This window comes from Bemisia tabaci, chromosome 10, assembly GCF_918797505.1.
Source record: "Bemisia tabaci chromosome 10, PGI_BMITA_v3".
In the NCBI taxonomy this organism is placed as follows: Eukaryota; Metazoa; Arthropoda; class Insecta; order Hemiptera; family Aleyrodidae; genus Bemisia; species Bemisia tabaci.
In genome coordinates this window covers 3,955,435-3,972,523 of record NC_092802.1, presented here as the reverse complement: position 1 = coordinate 3,972,523, position 17,089 = coordinate 3,955,435, and the positions used below count along the sequence as shown (strand labels likewise).

General features: G+C 36.3%; 1 protein-coding gene across 4 annotated transcripts; it reads left to right on the top strand.

Annotated features, from left to right (window-relative positions):
- The first annotated feature begins 929 nt into the window (after positions 1-929).
- Positions 930-16,551, top strand: Csp (Cysteine string protein). 4 transcript variants are annotated; one of them, XM_019052981.2, is made up of 7 exons: positions 930-1,189; positions 2,722-2,860; positions 3,510-3,662; positions 4,287-4,418; positions 6,748-6,795; positions 8,782-8,956; positions 11,886-16,551. In XM_019052981.2, exons 1-7 carry the CDS (start codon positions 1,158-1,160, stop codon positions 11,945-11,947), a joined length of 741 nt encoding a protein of 246 aa, XP_018908526.1. In that variant the 5' UTR covers positions 930-1,157; the 3' UTR covers positions 11,948-16,551. The 4 variants fall into 4 exon arrangements, with proteins under 4 accessions (XP_018908526.1, XP_018908528.1, XP_018908529.1 ...); XM_019052982.2 differs by having other exon boundaries at positions 933-1,189; positions 8,782-8,953; XM_019052983.2 differs by lacking the exon at positions 6,748-6,795.
- The last annotated feature ends 538 nt before the right edge of the window (positions 16,552-17,089 follow it).

The window sequence follows — 17,089 nt, the reverse complement described above, 5'->3', positions numbered from 1 at the left end:
AGGGTTTCCTATTCCTATCCCTGAGCATGTGAACAGACGAAACGCCTTCAGAGTTAACCACTGACACGAACGTTCTCAACATGCGTGTATGATAAATTGCACTAAGGGTAAATGAAGACATTCCAGATGGCTAGGAGCGGAACGATATGCCGTGACAGCTCAGCGTTACCGCAGCTGTATTTCGACGAGAAAGTTCGGTCGCCCACTGGACGTTCCGATTATAGCCACCGAAAATTCAGGACTTACTTAAGTCCAAGAAAAAGAGAAATCAACAAAAGAACAAGTTGAGGTGTCTTTTAATACTAATTCCTACTCGTACCGACTTAATTTTATTTTTACCTGTTAAACTAGCTTCAGAAGCAAGCGTAATCGACGTGCGTGCATGCAAAATTGTATTGATCGTAAATGAAGGCGTTTCATTGTGAAGTTGCGTAATGTCAGCGTTTGTTATGTTGTCAACTTGCTTGGAATGAAAAGGAAATTATATCCCAATGTGTACCATTTTACCCAGGGTTTAATAATCCACTCCTAATAAAGAGATATTTTTTTCCAATTCTTGCAGGCAACAGTTTTTGACGAAATTCATTTACGCGTCTCAATAATGGCTCTCTAGGGCACCCCTACATATTTTCCTCGTTTTTTAGTCTGACGAATCCCATGAATTTGACTATCAGTTAATAAATACGACAACTATCAGCTTGATTTTACGGCAATCTTTCAAGTTCAAGTTCTCGGTCAGCATACGTGATCGCCGAAAGCTTTCAAAAGCTGACGGGCCTTGGAATGCCGAGCGCATCGAAGGCTGACAGCGATGCCCTATCGATCGAAAATCGCTTAACTCCCAACGCAAAGCTCACGGAGATACGCGATTTTCGCTCGACACGGGTGAGGGTGAGGAGACACCGGGCAAGTTCGAAAGCGGGAGCCTGGTCCCGCGCAGCGGAATGCCAATGCGTCAGCGCGGATTCTGAGTCGGGTCGATGAGAGCCTACACCCGTTTCATCGTTTCATCTTTTCGCGAATGTGGCGGCTGAAGTTTCCCTCGTTGTAATCACAGCCTCTGAAAGTTCGTGCTCCGCAGCAAGCCGTCATTTGTGTCGTCCGTCCGCCGAACATGCTGAAATTCACGTGAAGTTAGCTCGAGGTGATCGTTTTTCATGTCAGCGAACATGGAGCGCAGGAGGTTGTCGTAAGTAGATTTACGCCGATTCCACCCTTATTGTAACCACCCCTCAGCGCAACAACCCTTAACCGACCCGTTGCATTCTTCGGGAACCCCTGAAATAATTTCGGTTCCGTTTTTCTTCGGGATCGGCAGCGTAAGGCTCCGACTAGCGGCCCGTATCGATTTTGTTATGACAACTGTAAAAAGTTGTTAACCCACTTATGAAGAGGGCCAAAGTGCATTTCTCAGCACTTTGCACTTTCTCAAGTTGTTTTCGCCGCCAGTTATCTCGAATCGAGTTCCTCGAAGGGCTTTTGCTGCCTTTGTGACCTGAGACGAGTCCCGCTGCACCTAATTAGTTGCCACAACACTGCACACAAACCTTATGTTACATAATCCATTTGTTTATCAACCCCTTTGCGAGACCTTTTCGAATGGCAGAATCTTTATGTTTTATATCCCTTTTGCACAGCTTGTTAAATATAGGGAATGAGCCTCGTTTAAACGTCTAATGTTGATGTTTGGGAAATGACTTTTTCTCACCTGGTAATTCTAACCTCTAAAGTTAGTATCCGAGTGTCGCCTGTGAGGTTGAGTACGCTGAGAGGCGTTACCTAGCAGGTTTCTTTTTATAAGAAGCAGCAGTAACATTCACTGATTCAGTGTTACCGTTTTGTGTAATTGAGGATTTTTTTTGCGCAACTGAGGAATGCTGCGTAGTGGCTGCAGAATGCGTGATTCGAAGAAATCTGCGCTATTGAAGTTTTTTTGAAAATTTCAGTTTATCATCGTGGTTTTAAGGTTAGGCACTTCTTGCCTGGTCGTGCCGATCTTGTTTAACCAGTGGTAAACGGTCGAAGTACAGATAGTTTTTTACCTAGAAGCAATGCTGCAAATTTTGCTTGTAGATTCCTACCTTACATAGTAAACAAAAATATTTCAGAATTTCCAAATAAGCGTAAAATTGTGCATGATTTGACCTATAGTATGTATTTGCTGAGTAATTTCTGCGTAATGGTGTGCGCAATTGGAAGAATTTTCTGCGTAATTTGCCGTCGGGGTTGCATACGCAGAATGGTAACCTTGGTAACATCTATCACCAAATTTTATCCATGAATTGACCCATCTGCGGTCTTTTCACAGCTTGCAGAGCCCCTGTCTGTGGAGCTCTTACCACTGATGAAAGATTGGCCTCAGCAGTGATTTTGCTGATGCTTTTGCTAGCGCGGGATAAATTAACTTGTAAAAGTTGGTAGCGGATCAAAACCAGGTCAAAATTTTTGTTCAGTTAATCAATAGCAACTGTGAACCACTACAATTTTGATTGACTGATTTTTACTGGTGGTTCTGTTGACTAGAAAAAGAAAATGCTTTAAGTATGGTAGGAATGGAGGGTTTAACTTTTTTTGGTGCTAGCCAACCTTTATTCAGCCTGTCGCATCAGCAATGAACCTCAAGACTTCATACTTCAAATATACTTGAATGCTGGCTGGAGTCTGCTGTAATTTTTACTCTATTCTCTCATACTCATCGTGTCTATCCAATTTTCTTTTCAGCACCCATGGCGACTCTCTGTATCAAATTTTGGGATTACCGAAAACTGCAACCCAAGATGAAATCAAGAAAACATTTAGGAAACTAGCACTTAAGTACCATCCAGACAAGAATCCTAACAATCCAGAAGCATCAGAAAAAGTGAGTGTCTCATTTTGACTGCCAACCATTCTTTTCTTTTATTACACTGTGGGACTATCAAAAATTTGATGATCTGCGTCACTGTGCGGTGTGCAAAATCATAATTAATGGATCAGTTAAAATTATTTCATCTGGTAAAACTGAATCAGAACAAAACATTCAAATATTAACTCTCTAGCTCCTATTATTTCTGTGTTCATAATTAACATCCTTTCAAAGCGTCAGACAGAAGAAGTAGAAATATGTTGCTGTCGGCTTTTTATTTTCATTTATTTTTGCCGTCATCCCAAAAATATTTTACGATGTCTTCATTTTAACTCAATCTATGATCCCTCATCAGGTGTGATGGAACAAATGAAAAGAAAAAAAGAACATATGCAGTTATTTCATAAAATAAAAACCCACTCGTAACTGAACTAGCTAATCAAATGTTTGTTCATCGGCTGTACTGGGTAGACTTTGCATCCGTCTTTTTGAGTTTTGTTTTTTATTTCATTTTAATATCAATGCTAAAAGTATGATCCTCATCAGAAAAAGTTCGAAAGACCTTTTTCCAAGGTGGGTTATTGATGCCACAAATTCTGGTCTTAAAGTGTTATTGTGAATATTCTGACTAACATTCATTAATTTTCTGCTATGTATGTTTCAGTTCAAAGAAATAAACAAGGCTAATGCTATTTTAAGTGACCTAACAAAAAGGAATATTTATGACAATTATGGCTCCCTAGGTTTATATATAGCTGAGCAATTCGGTGAGGAGAATGTTAATACCTATTTCCTGGTCACCTCAGGATGGTGTAAGGTAAGCAATTTGTGTTCTGTTCAAACATTTTGACAAGGATTTTTTTTTAGTTTCTTTCTGATGCAAGCCAAGATGTTTACTGGCTCTCAAAAACTAAGAATATTTTTCACCATCTAGTTAGATCGCAAATTAGATTAGATTAAATACCTACTTTCTTTCTCAATAAAAAAAAAGAAAAAAAATTCTTGAGTATCCAATAAACAGAACAAAATCATCAAGCCATAGCTCATTTTGGTGGACAGCAAAATTAAAATGCACTTGAGATTCTAGAATTCAACAATATGAAGTATTCTCACTCCCAGGTCTGCATGAGCCCTCCTCTATCAGATCAATATTGGGCATATTTAGATGGGGGAAAATCAAGCCTTAGCCCGAGTGAAAACTTTCCCATGAAAAGAAGAGTATTCCCTACAGACCTTTCTTTTATCAGTTTGTTTCTAATGATGAGTCATTAATGCTGGGGGTGATTTTAAAACTAAACTTCAAGTGTTCGAGTGATGAAAGAGACACTTGATAAGCTCTTCTGAAAATGCTTGTCAGTGTTTAATCCACTGAAATAATAGTGTTACCCATTGAAAATATTTGAAGAGTTTACAATTTTTTATCCTAATTGACTTTTTTCAGGCACTGTTGGTATTCTGCGCGGTTGTGACAGGCTGTTATTGTTGCTGTTGCTGCTGCTGTTGTTGCAACTTCTGCTGCGGAAAATACAAACCGCGAGCCCCAGAAGACTCAGGAGATTATCATACATTAAATGTAAGTTGCTTCGTCTCAACTTTAATTGTTATAAGTGCAGCATGTAGATTGGCTTCTCATTGGGCAGCATACTTTGAATTAAGCTTAGAAATTCGTTGTCGTATATCAAAGAAAAATAGACTTATTTTGGATCTCAGAAGCATCCAACTTCTTCAAAGGGGGGTGTTGAAATTTGTGTGAGATTAACAAGTATTTTCTGTGAATCATCTTCACAATTTTTTTGTTCTTGCGATAACTTTCTAATCATATTACCTGTACTGTTTTGAAATCTTGAATTCCTTGCTTATGTTTTACTTTCTGTTGTAAAGTAGATAGCACCAGAAGATTTCTTTTTAGGTATTAAAGTTTAGTCAAGTAGATCATTGAGCCCTGAGCTATACTTGAGAGAAAGTCGCGCATGTTTGCTCTAACTCAACTATTTTTGATGAATCTTTGGCTGAATTAGAGGTACTGGCAATGTGCAATTTCATGATCCACTGACTGTGGGTGTAGGATAGTAGGCACCTTAAGGAAAATTTCTTCCAAGGAATGACCTTGTTTTTAGGAAATTTGAAGTGTTCTGTAGATACTTTTTATGAAATTACTGAATTTTCAGGAAATAGAGTAATTTGTAACTATGCGAAAAAATTGTTTGATCTTATCAAGTGAGTGGCATTTTAGAACTTTCCACCCACCGGTAGCTACAGAATATTGCCATTTAAATTATCTTTGTACATGAATATGATGTAGTTTTAAAATAGTTTCACTTATGTGTAACGCTTTCATATTCTGCTAACCCAAAACAATTTGACAACTTTTTAGCTCCTCATTTTAGGCGAATCCTCCCCTCTGCTTTTTCCTTCAACTCTTACTTTTTTATTTAATTTTTATGTTTGAACTTTCTCTCTCCTACTCCCTTTATTTCTCTTTACATTGCAATAGCATTTACCTTCGCCCTAGATTCTTCATTTTTCAAAATCCAAGATCAGTCGTTGAAATGATTTAGAAGTTCTTTCGGCACAATTAAAAAGTGAGAGTCAAGCTCAAGCTAAATGCACAAATATCATGGATCCTCCTAACTTAGAATATTTTTTTGCCTGTAACTCATAGACGGAAGAACGAAAATTTTCATTAAAATATCCCATAGTACAATCTTACTGCTGCGCCAAAGAAGAACGCCGTATAAGTCCTCAGATGTTGCCATATTTTTTTTCAATAAAACCTACTTTACTGGGAAAATTGTGATTGTTTTTTAAAAAATAATTTCAGACAGTTTTGTTTGCAATTTTATCTAAAACATCTGATAATTACATGAAAAAATACACATACTTTTCCACATAAATACATGTTTTATCTGGAGCAATTAGGCAACCCTACAGGTCTCCAATCTTCCTTAGTTGGTTCCTTCATTGGTTAAAAAGTATCATCCTTTTCATGAAGTATAGTGGAAATCCGATGAACTGCCTGTTCCCTAAATTATCATGAACTGCTCATAGAATTGGTTTAACATTTCCTGTGCTTGTACTAGTTGAAGATTGAGGCCCCAGAGATAAACAAGCCATGAGCCGTAACTAGATCTGGAATGACTCATGAATTATGAAGGTCAAAGAATATCTCTTGTGAGCAAACACACTGGAGTGTTGCAAATTGAGTATAAATATTTCTTCCTGAAAAATTGTTATGAAATGCTAGTGGTATTATTTAATAGACAATAGATCACTAGATAAGGTACAAATTTCAGTATTCTGATCCATGTTTTCTCCTCCAAATTTCACGCCGAACCTGATTCGCGCAAGAAAAATCACTATAATTGGCTCCTAACCAAAATATTGCGGTTTTTATTAAGCTTTGGTTACAGTAAATTTCCTGCTCCCCCCAAAAAAACTAGAGAGGCGATGAAGTTAATATACATTGTCACATTTCAGTTAAAATTCTTCTGAATTTCTTATTCTCACTTTAACTCAATTTTAACGTCCACAAAAAGGAATCATGAACTGTGAAGTACCACCTGATAAGTATACTGAAAATTTGAATAAGAAAAAGAAGGGAAGATAAGATCTAGAAGGAGGAATTTCCATTTTTCTGTTGCGCAGTCATGCATTTTTTTAAATTTGCTGCACAAAAACTGCGTACAATGGCCATATTTTCGTTTCCCAACATCTGTGCTCACCCCGAAGAAAAACGCCGATCCTCTCTCCATTTGCCTTTAACTTTCTTCGCTTCCTAAGCGTTTTATTCCTTTATTTAGTTCCTTTCAATTTTCCCTCCATTATTTTTGTTTTTCTGTGCATATTTTGGTTCATTTTATTTATTTTTGGCCCTTTTGTGTTTCCTTTTCTCTCCTTTTTAGAGGGACGATGGTGTGAGAACAAGTCAACCCAGAAGTAACAATTATAAGGTGGGTAGTTCTTTAAGTAGTATGCTTATCTGGTCTTCAATCAGAAGACCAACGTGGACGACCCGAAACGATATTTTCCTGAAAAATGTGAGCAGAGTTTTTTTTTAGAAAAGTCTAACCCTCTTGCCAAGATAATTTGAAACTTGGGAAGAATAAATTCTTGTCACATATTTTGTCTTACTCATTCGGTAAATATGCAATTTTATATCAGAAGAATTTCCTTTTTTTAAATTGTATGCTTTTCACCGGTATTCATACACACGCAGTAATCATCGTCTTCATTCTTTCTCAGAATTTCTCAAGTATCATAAATGCATAAAAATCCTAAACACTTAGGTGTTTCTCATCACACACAAGAAAGCAAAGAAAGTTCTCCACAATTATTCTTCAATCAGATATTTGGGTAGATCTCAAATAATAAATTGAAGAAGGTACTGATTTCTCCTCAGCAAGGAGCCCAAGCTTTTGAGAAATGAACGTGTCAAGAAATGGACAGTTTTTGAAAAAACATATTTTGATTCCATCTAAGGATTGGTGATAGATGAATATTGGACTCGGTTTTTATAATGTAACAGGAAGATGATTTTATGAGTCTAGCTTGAATTTTTAGTCCAGCAGCATAGCATGAAGCTGGTAGTGTCCTCAATTTTTAGCATTTTATTTCCACTCAATGTCTATGAGGGTCCCCTTTCAAGAACTAGAAGTGTTTGCCTTGGGTGCTCATAGTTCTCGACTGGCTGGTCAAGGAAAAATTGTGGACATTGAGTTGCTTTTTTTCTCTTCTTTATTGTTAGTGATTTTAATCTCCTACAAACAGTGCGACTTGTGTAAATATCTTAATGAAAATTGCAAATGGAGCAAAAAATTAGACAAAATTTTAATTAGTGCGCTGCGTTGACCTTTTTACCAAAACTCCATGTAATTGTGGAGGCCTAACAATATTTGCATTCCTTGTGTTCACATTACACATCATGTAACTCATGAAGTAGCAATTTTAATGATCACATTATTTAGCAATACCTGCATACGGCATCCGATCAAAACGGCATACCAATACCACATTCATCATCTATTGATCGGTCATAAAATTTTAACTCACTGAAATAATATATCAAAATAATTCATCGCTCTTTCAATTCTTTTTTAGAGTGCCATTTTGACTATGCGTACTGCATGTTGAAAGTTTCATTTAGTGCTTGCACAAGGACGTTGTACCAGAATCATCATATATGACTGGGAATACATCATTATGTATCACTGAACCTTGCGTTTTTTATTTAATATTCCGAAAGTACTTGGAACGTGGATTACATGGTGATTTATCGCATATTTTTGAAGCCAAAATCCCAAACAAGCCTGCCATTAAAAAGTCCTAAGACTCAAAGGAATTTCAAACGCGCCGGAATGGCGGGAAAATAATGAAAATTATGCACTACGGTAGTCAAATTGCTATCCAATCTTATTTTCCATGTATGTTTGTTAAAATAAAATGTATTCCTCTGTGGAATTGTTGCTTGTTTACTACATACAACATGAATGAGATTCAATTCCTTGATTTTCAAAAAACAGTTCAAACTTTTCTATTGTTTTCATATGCGAGGAGCAAAAAGTATTTGACGGAAGTCGTAGAAACCCGTGCTTGTTTCTGATTCGTACCGAATGATATCATTCAGTTCGGTGAAACTGGGGTGTTTTAAATTTGCGGAAAAGTTGCGCTTTTTGAATTACTATTTTGCACTCCTAAGTGCGCATTGTGTCTTAAGCGTCATTTACCTCTGGAAAAATTTATTCGCAAGTCAAAATTTGTTCACGGTTTAGTGACCCATTCCTACCAAAGTGTATGCTAGTATTGCCCATTCGTAATATTGCGTCCAGGTTCAAAGTCAACTTTCACTTGAAGTTCGCCTTTTAATTCTTGCATTTTAACTTTGTTGCGTTATGTTATTACCCTCATTTCATAATTTTGTTGACCTGACGCTGTTACAGAAGGACAGTGACCAGGAAGATGGCGGCGAAGGCCCGGTCACATCACAACCGACCTCAAACTCTGCGCCACCTAACAACTCAGCCAATCCCATCTTCGCGATGCCGCCTCCTCCGTCCGCAGCGACAGAGAGCACCTCACTGAACCCCCAAGAGCATATCTCATACACTCCAGGTAGCATGTGTTCATCCCATTCTTCTCCTATCAATGGTTCAGTGGCGTAGGATAACTGCAGTGTATCTGACAGTTGAGCCTGATGCAAAATCCTATGAAAAAACCTACAAGTCTATCAAAAATGTTTAAAAAGCACTTCATAGGCGAGATAAAACTGATAGTAGTCTGACCAATTAGAGTTGGCAGCCGCAATGACATATCCAGGTCTTTGACTATGCGTCAGCTAATCAGCAAATGAAGACTTCCTCACTGCCACTTCAGCGACATCACAATCGATTTTTTCGTCACTGACCCATTGAACAAACTCACTCTTTGAAACAAATTAATCTTTGTTTTGTCTTGCCTTATTTCATTTTGAGAACAACTTTTACAGTAGGCTCTGACGAGTGTTTTGGTGGGATATACTAAAGCCTTTTAAAGCTATGGACATGCACCGCATCCTGATATAGAAAATCCAAATCCGTTTCTTTGCAAGTTAAGGATATTTTATACTTAACTCACTTTCACAACTGAGGCGAATGATTTTACCTTCAAGGAAACATTCCCTTGCTGACACAAAATCATCAAATGAGTGAATGTTTCGTTAAGTAGCAACCTCTACTTAGGTTGCGTACTGAAAATAGGAAATTGCAACTTTCTTAGTAGACTTGTGTCAATATTATACTGTTTTTCTGTTTTTGTCAAGGAGAGTGGGGGGTTAACTTTCTCGAAAATTTTCTATTTGTAACTTGTAAGTTTTTACCATGAGAAAATGCAAAGAATTTCAAGATGCAGCCGTTGCAAGTTGTCTCACAAGAATCATCGTTTCCCACATGAAGAAACTTATTTTGTCTGTGCTGTTTCAATATTTCTTGGAACTTTTTATTTTTTCATTGGAAAACCGTTGCATGAATCAGTCTGAAAATGTTCAAGTCCATTCTCACACGGGCAATGAAATATCATTAGAAATTCAAGAAAATTCATGTGAGGATCTCCCTATGAATAAATAAAATGCGAGTAAGAATTACTGAAGCGGTGCAATTGACATACGTCCCCTTATGCGGGAGACGATGAAATTCGTGGTTTGCTGTTATTTTGACAAAAACTATGCTTCTACCATCTATGTGTTTCAGGCCTGTTCCGTCAAGTTAAAGAAAAACGCTGTATAAGCCATTAAGTGTTATTAAATTTCCTCCAATAAAACAAGAATTTTCAAGGAAATTCTTGGATATCTTTCCTCTAATTTTTCAGTGAATTTCACTTGCAACTTGATTCAAAGAATGTGAAAATTTCAAGGAAAAATATTGATAACTTTCCTCAAAAATTATTGTTTTACCAGGGAAATTTTAGTAATTCCTGAAGGCTCATATCACATTTCTCCTAAGCACGGTAGTGTTGGATGGTATTAAAGAGAGCCTCATTTGAAGCCTTGTTGGGTACTTACCAGAGGAGGTTAAACATCGGCTGATAAATATCTTGGGCATTGCCATTCCAAGCTCAAGCTAGACTTTCCTTTCACATCATCTCACATCCAAAAATATCTTTTTCTTTCTTTCAGTAACTAAGTTTTGTTTGCTACCGTTGCATTTCTGATTTTTGTGCAGCTCGTGTTTTGTAGAGTTTACTCAGTTGGTTGTGTCTTTTGTGTGCAACATACCTGTTCACAGTAGGGTTTTCAGCAGTACATAACAAATATGATATATTTCGCCAAGTTAAGGAGTGGTTCAATAGATTTTGTTTTGTCGTTAAATTACTGAGAATCACCTCAAGATGAGCATATCGACGGTGAAACTACCAAACCACGTATCTCGGTTTGCGACGTTGCAGACTTCCTGTCATACTTTATTTTTTAAATAGAATACTACTCACTGAAGTTCGTGAAAACTTCCGCAATTTTTCCTCTTTGTGCGGAGAAAAATCTGTGAAAATTGTAAGGAATGATATGGATTTGATCTCCTTCAAAAAAATAAAATGTGAGTAGAGATTTTTAAACACCGCAAACGAGATACGTGGTCTGGTAGTTTCACCGTCGATATGATAGTAAAGAACAGTCTCTGCCTCCAAGCTCTCAAATATAATTTTTCCAATCGACCTGTTGCAAACTTTTGCTAGAACAAGAATAAGAGTTGCTTCTTATCAAAAATGGGTCAAAAATCATGTTGAGTGCATCAGAAAAGTCTGAAATGCACTCCTAACTTCACAATTTACATAAGGAATCTGCGTTTTTTTGACCATCTTGCTTCAAAAACGCTACCATGGCTCAGGTGAACATTTTGCTAGAGGAGTTATTTCATTCAATCCTTGCATACTAGAATGTTTTGCAATACTTAACATAACCGACGCTATCAAGACGGATCTTTACGACAAAAACGTGAATGTCAACACGTCAGGATGTTATTAAATGGTTAGAGTTTCGTCCTAGCACATGAGTTTTGGCCAGTTTTTGCGAATTGGCGTCGGCCATGTTGAATATTGTGCAGTATCCTACTGCACAGAGGTTGGAAGGGACGACTTCTCAAATGAAATGTTCACCTGTGCCGTGTTGTCATTTTTGAAGTGGGAAGCTCCAAAACACGTGAATTTCTTACGCAGAGTGTGAAGTTAGGAGTGCATTTCAGACTTAGTTGATGAACTCATCGTGATTTTTGAGCCATTTTCTATTAGAAACAACCCTTACTTATGCTCCAGCGAAAGGTTGCATCAGGTCCATTTTGAAAGATCTGGATCAACAATTTTTTTCCCATTGCATTTCCATACTCTACATCTAATAGACGTCAGGGGAATATGAGTAAATATTGTGTTTTGTATCATTAAAGAAACGGAAAAGTCAGGAAATGCTATCCAAAAAAATCAAGTCACCCTGCTCGTTTCCAGTTTTGAAATCATGAGTCTCCTTTATAGCTCTCATATCGACGATTGAGGTGTCCTAACAGCATACTTTCTATTGTTCTAGGTATGACTCAAAGTGCATCACCTAGCCATATTTCCCAACCAAGTGGCGACTCGCACTGGTAGATGATCCTACCTCCCTCTCTATATGGTAGCTTGCTGCTGTGTAAATCCTCTACACCGGAACACCAGTCCACAGAACTTTATTTCATTAATTCTCGAACCAACGTGTCGGTTCTGCTGATCCCAGCCTCTGTTTGCCACTACCTTTCGGTGCAGTATTTATTCATTCAATACATTTATTTATCTATTTATTTATTTAATTTATTCAAAAAGTTTATACACATAGATTTTTTGTATTCAAATGAACTCAGGCTAGCATTCAAAATATTTTCGAATCTTTTTGTATCCTTTGTGAGACTGCTAGCTAGGAAATCTTGCTTCTCTTTGTTTTGTTGTTAACACAAGGAATGATGCCAAACTTTCCTTGCTCTATGGAATGTTTGAAATGTCTACACGTACATCGAAAGTAATTTACTTTTCATATTGCAGCACTTTCCTGTGTTTATTAATGGGTCACTGGACAAAGTCTGTACTAAAAAAAAATCAGGATAGTTCTATGTATAGTCCTTGCCTTGAAAAGTAATGGTTGAGAAGCTGAGTCAGTGAGTGACTTGGGCTATTGTTTAAGGGTTCAAAGGCAGTTACATTAGTGCATTTATAGGACCGTGGTTCACTAAAGCAAATGAAATCTTTAACAAAACACTGAGCTGTGCACTTGACTCTGCTCTACCACTTTCTGTAACGTGAACCATGGTCTAGTAATTGCCCCGGTTGATCCATTTTTTGACAGCTTGTGATTATTTTTTCGTTTCACTCAATGTTTCAATCGGACAATAAAAATTGAGTACTGGTTGGGGAATTGAATCCAATCTATTCAGTCATTGGAAAGTAAAATAGAACATTAAAGTCTGAATTAAATTGAATTTCCTTCCATACGATAGCATTATTGTATGATGCTTGCAAGTCACATCAATTGTTCAACTTGTTTTTTTTTTTTTTTTTGCGGCTGTTTCTGAATTTTTATTTTTTATTTCCGTATTGTTTGTTCATGTGTAAGCTGATTTTTCCTTTTTTAAATCCTCCTAGCTAATTTTTCCTATCGAATTCTAAAATAAGCAATGATGTACGAAGGTACTTTCATACCACACGTTAATATCATATCTTACCCATCCATTTATTGTATTCTACACTCTCTAAATATTTAGTTTCATGATCTCACAAAAACAAAGCATAAAAGCAGGTATGTTTCAAACGTTTTGGACATTTTTTGGAGCAGCATCCAACTCAAAATGGGGCAGACATTTTTCTTAGCTTTAGTTTAAAATACGCACATCTTTGCATCAGAATTGTGTTATACTATTCCTGAATATTGTGTTAAACAAATTATGTTAAACATGGATGCGTACCACAGTTGCCTCAGTCAGGGAATACGGAGAAAAGTGGGAAATGTCAGGGAATTTTAAAAAGTCAGAAAAAAATTGTTAAGTCACTTGTATTTGCCTTCCAGGATGGGTTTGATAGAAAAATTTGCATGAAAAATATCTCAAAATACATGTCTTTTTTAACTGTTTGGCATATCTTCAATTGTCAGAGAATTCTACGAAAATGTGATAGGGAAATGTGAGGAAATTTCGTTTTCTAAATACTGTGGCAACCCTGTTACCAATCATGAATGTGCTCTGACTATTTGAATAAGAATTTTGTCTGTCCATTGTTTTTGACTTGCTTGTTGTTTTTCACAATTCACCGAGACCTTACACGACAATAATTCTCTTTATATATCTGTACATGCATCAGCTTACATTTAAATATTACTCTTCAAGACCTAATTGATTGTATTCGTACTGGAACACTATCGCCTTCTCATTAAACATTATTTACTTGGTTAAAGAAGAAAAATAAAAAAAAAACCCTTGTCTAGAAATAGAATCAACAAGCATGTACAACTTGGATTTTAGCGTCCATGGTATCAATTTTGTCATCAAGGAGGCATTTCTCCAATTAATAGCGCTTAAATTCCAGGCATTATCAGTAACAAATCGGACTGATGTATGTAGACTAGTCATATTTAAACTGTTATATCTTTTAAATGCATATACATCTGAAGAAAGTAAAAAGCCATCTTGTTTTCCCGTGACTAAAGTTCCTTTTTTTATTTTATTTTAATGGCAGTAATACAATTCCTGAAAATGCTTTGGTCAGAAATTGAGTAGAGAAATCAACATCAACTTCATCTACTGGGCGACTAGACAAGGCTTGAACTTGACAGACAAGCCACACGTTTCTTCTTCAAGATTTGATGTAGAAAAAGATTCACAAAATAAGGAGTTCAGAAAGCAACTCCTGGACAAGATGTATTGAGTCATTTTATCACGAATCAAATGGAAGTTTGATGTACAAATGCTGTCTCTTGTATTTTTCTCATTTAATCAGCGTTTTTTCTTGTTTAGAAGTTAATTTTCAGACTTTCCATCGTGTGATTCGTGTCCCTTGTAAAATTTTGAAGAGAGAACATGTTGCGCAGTGCTTCAATTCATACTTCGTCTAGTGGCTCATTAAGGGCCCACTGAGGTGTTTTAACAAGGGAAACTTTTTAAGTGTGTAATTTTTACTCTTTAAATGCATGAATGTATTTCGCCTCCTGGCGTTAATTTTTAAAAAAAAAAAAAAAAATTCAGTCACAGTTCATCTTAATTTCAAGTATCGAATGAGAATCGGGAATAGTCCATAAACAATTGGGAAAATGTAATCAATACAGAGAATCATTCAGTATTAAACATAGAATGTATCTGTAAATTTTTTTTGGCGCTGCCTGTTGTTTTTCATTAGATTTAACCGATGTTCCATCAACTGTTGATCGTTGGTGAAGAAAAATTTTATTTTTAAAGTCCCTCTGCTGTTTCTGGTAAAAAAACTGCCCTCGTTCTGATAACTTTTTGTTATGATATGTAATTCAAAATTATACTTACTTAGTTAATTATAGCACTGCATTTCTTTTGTGAAACTGCTTCAAGTCGAACTTTTTTTCTTGTGAGCAAGTGAATTGAAATTTCTGAAATGGCTTCCGTTAAAATTCGTCGATCATCAAATGAATTCTTCACGAAGCTGGTGACTAGTCGTAAGGATCATGTTATTAATATTCAGTCTGCTGTGTAAATATTTGATTTTTTTACTTTCCCCCTCTTAAGTTGTTGATTTTAGGTACCTAATCAATTTTGTTTTTATTATTTTTAGGTTTAAATTGTTTTCAGTCCCTACCATTTTGAGGTGAAATTTTTCAGTCCCTCCCAGCACTGACTCTTTGTTTTTAAAGGGTTTCTTGGAGCAAAACGTTATTAAAAGACTTTATTTCATCGACGTTCAAATGTAAGGGTGTATCTCAATTTCCCTGTGAGCCTTGATCTCCGTAAAACCTCGATGCTTTCTAGGGTTTTTGAGGAAATTGAAGTTTGCCCCTACATTGAAGGATCAATGATTTGAGCCATTGACTAATCCCAGACAGCATCACATAATTCTTTCTGGGATACGAATCGAGTTGAACAGAAGCAGACCAAGTTTGAATCAAGAAAAAAAAGTTGGCAGTTTTATCCCTCCGTAAGACTCAATATCTTCGACAGAGTTTAACAACTACTTTCACATAAAAATATTTTTCTCCGAATTCAGGAAGGAGAAAATTCATAACTTGTTGAATACAAAACTGTCTTCAGTTCATTTTTTTTTCGAAACGCAAATTGGTGTGTTCCTGTTCAATTGAATCTATATGTGCTCCATTTTTCTAAAACAAATCTGCTAATACTTTTCCGGTAATTGAAAGGAAAGCTGCAGTTATTTTATCGAATGAAAGTGAAGAACCTCCTGAATAAACACTGAAAATTGGACTGTGTATAAATTTTCAGCTTCGTAATTAATTTGAGGCTATAGTCTGAACACTTAATCTTCGATTGCTTTGTGGGATTATTTAAATAGGACACCTAAAATGCAAGAGGTATTATTCCTCAAGGCATTGGTTTAGGATACTATTTTAATCAGTACCATAGCAGTTTGAGGTAAGGCGGTTAGATGCTATGGTGTAAAAGGAGTTGCATTTCAACGAAGCTACAATTGGAATTGTGGCAAATTTTTAAGATTTGTCAGAAGAGTAAGACTTCTTTTGCCTCATAGCGGTACGCTCTGACTGTAATCTTTGTGAGGTAACTGTTTATTTTCTCTCACAGGCATTTTTTCAAAATCATCTCCAGATTCAGAACTTGTTTGTTTTAAATTCCCTGTATGACAGTTGTCTAGCAATACAACTTTTTTAAATTGCCGAAAAGAACTGCTCCAGAATTAAATGTGACCTTTTTGCCACGATTCCCTGTTTTCATCATTGTAATGTTACAATATTTCACATAATTTTTACTTTTAATTTTTCTCTTATCAGATATGTCCTTTAAATGTTACAAACACCAGTTCACATGTGTACATATTTATTTATGGGTAGGCAAGTATTCCAACGCCGTTTGAGGACGGTGATTTCAGTTGCGCTAGTGTGTAAGTGACCAAGTCAGTGCAGTATTTTCACCTAATTGTTATTTAGCACTCGACTACTGAGTCGTATCGAAACCAGTCGTTCTGTACTTTAATCTATAACTCAAGCTTGAAAAATATAATAAATTGAATAAATGTTATGCATCTGCGTTTTTTATTTCGCGTTAACTGAGAATGTTTAATTTACCCTTTTGATCTAGAAAATGTCAGCATTGGTAATTAACTCATTTTTTCTTCTGCCAATAAGAATATCAAATTTCCTTATTAGTTCCTGAAAATTTGAGTATCCAGCCTAAAATTTCGTTCTTAACCTACATACTACAAAATATAAGGTATTCAAATCAAGGCTGCGAGATGTGAAACTGAAAGCAAATCAAACATTGAGGATGAATTCGTGATTAAAATAATTTTGATATCCACTAAAAAAAACTCACAATCGTCTTGATCTTTGAAAGACGAAGAACTCCTTGACTGAGAGATAAAAACTTGTAGCCAGGCTATTTCGAGATGATTTCATGATATCCACCCATCAATTTTTGAGGAATGTTTTAATTAGAAAAAAACCAATGTGCCTCTAATGCTGTTTTCAAAATCTGCTCTTCATATTATGGCATCAGTCTTGAGGGCTCTAGTAGAAAATTTTAAGTGTTGAGTTTTCATTTTCACTTTCATTCTATC

Coding starts and splice junctions, on each gene's coding strand:
- Csp (XM_019052981.2), top strand. CDS start 1,158: ATGTCAGCGAACATGGAGCGCAGGAGGTTGTC. Junction 2,861..3,509: donor ATCCAGAAGCATCAGAAAAA/GTGAGTGTCTCA, acceptor TGTATGTTTCAG/TTCAAAGAAATAAACAAGGC. Junction 8,957..11,885: donor TATCTCATACACTCCAGGTA/GCATGTGTTCAT, acceptor CTATTGTTCTAG/GTATGACTCAAAGTGCATCA.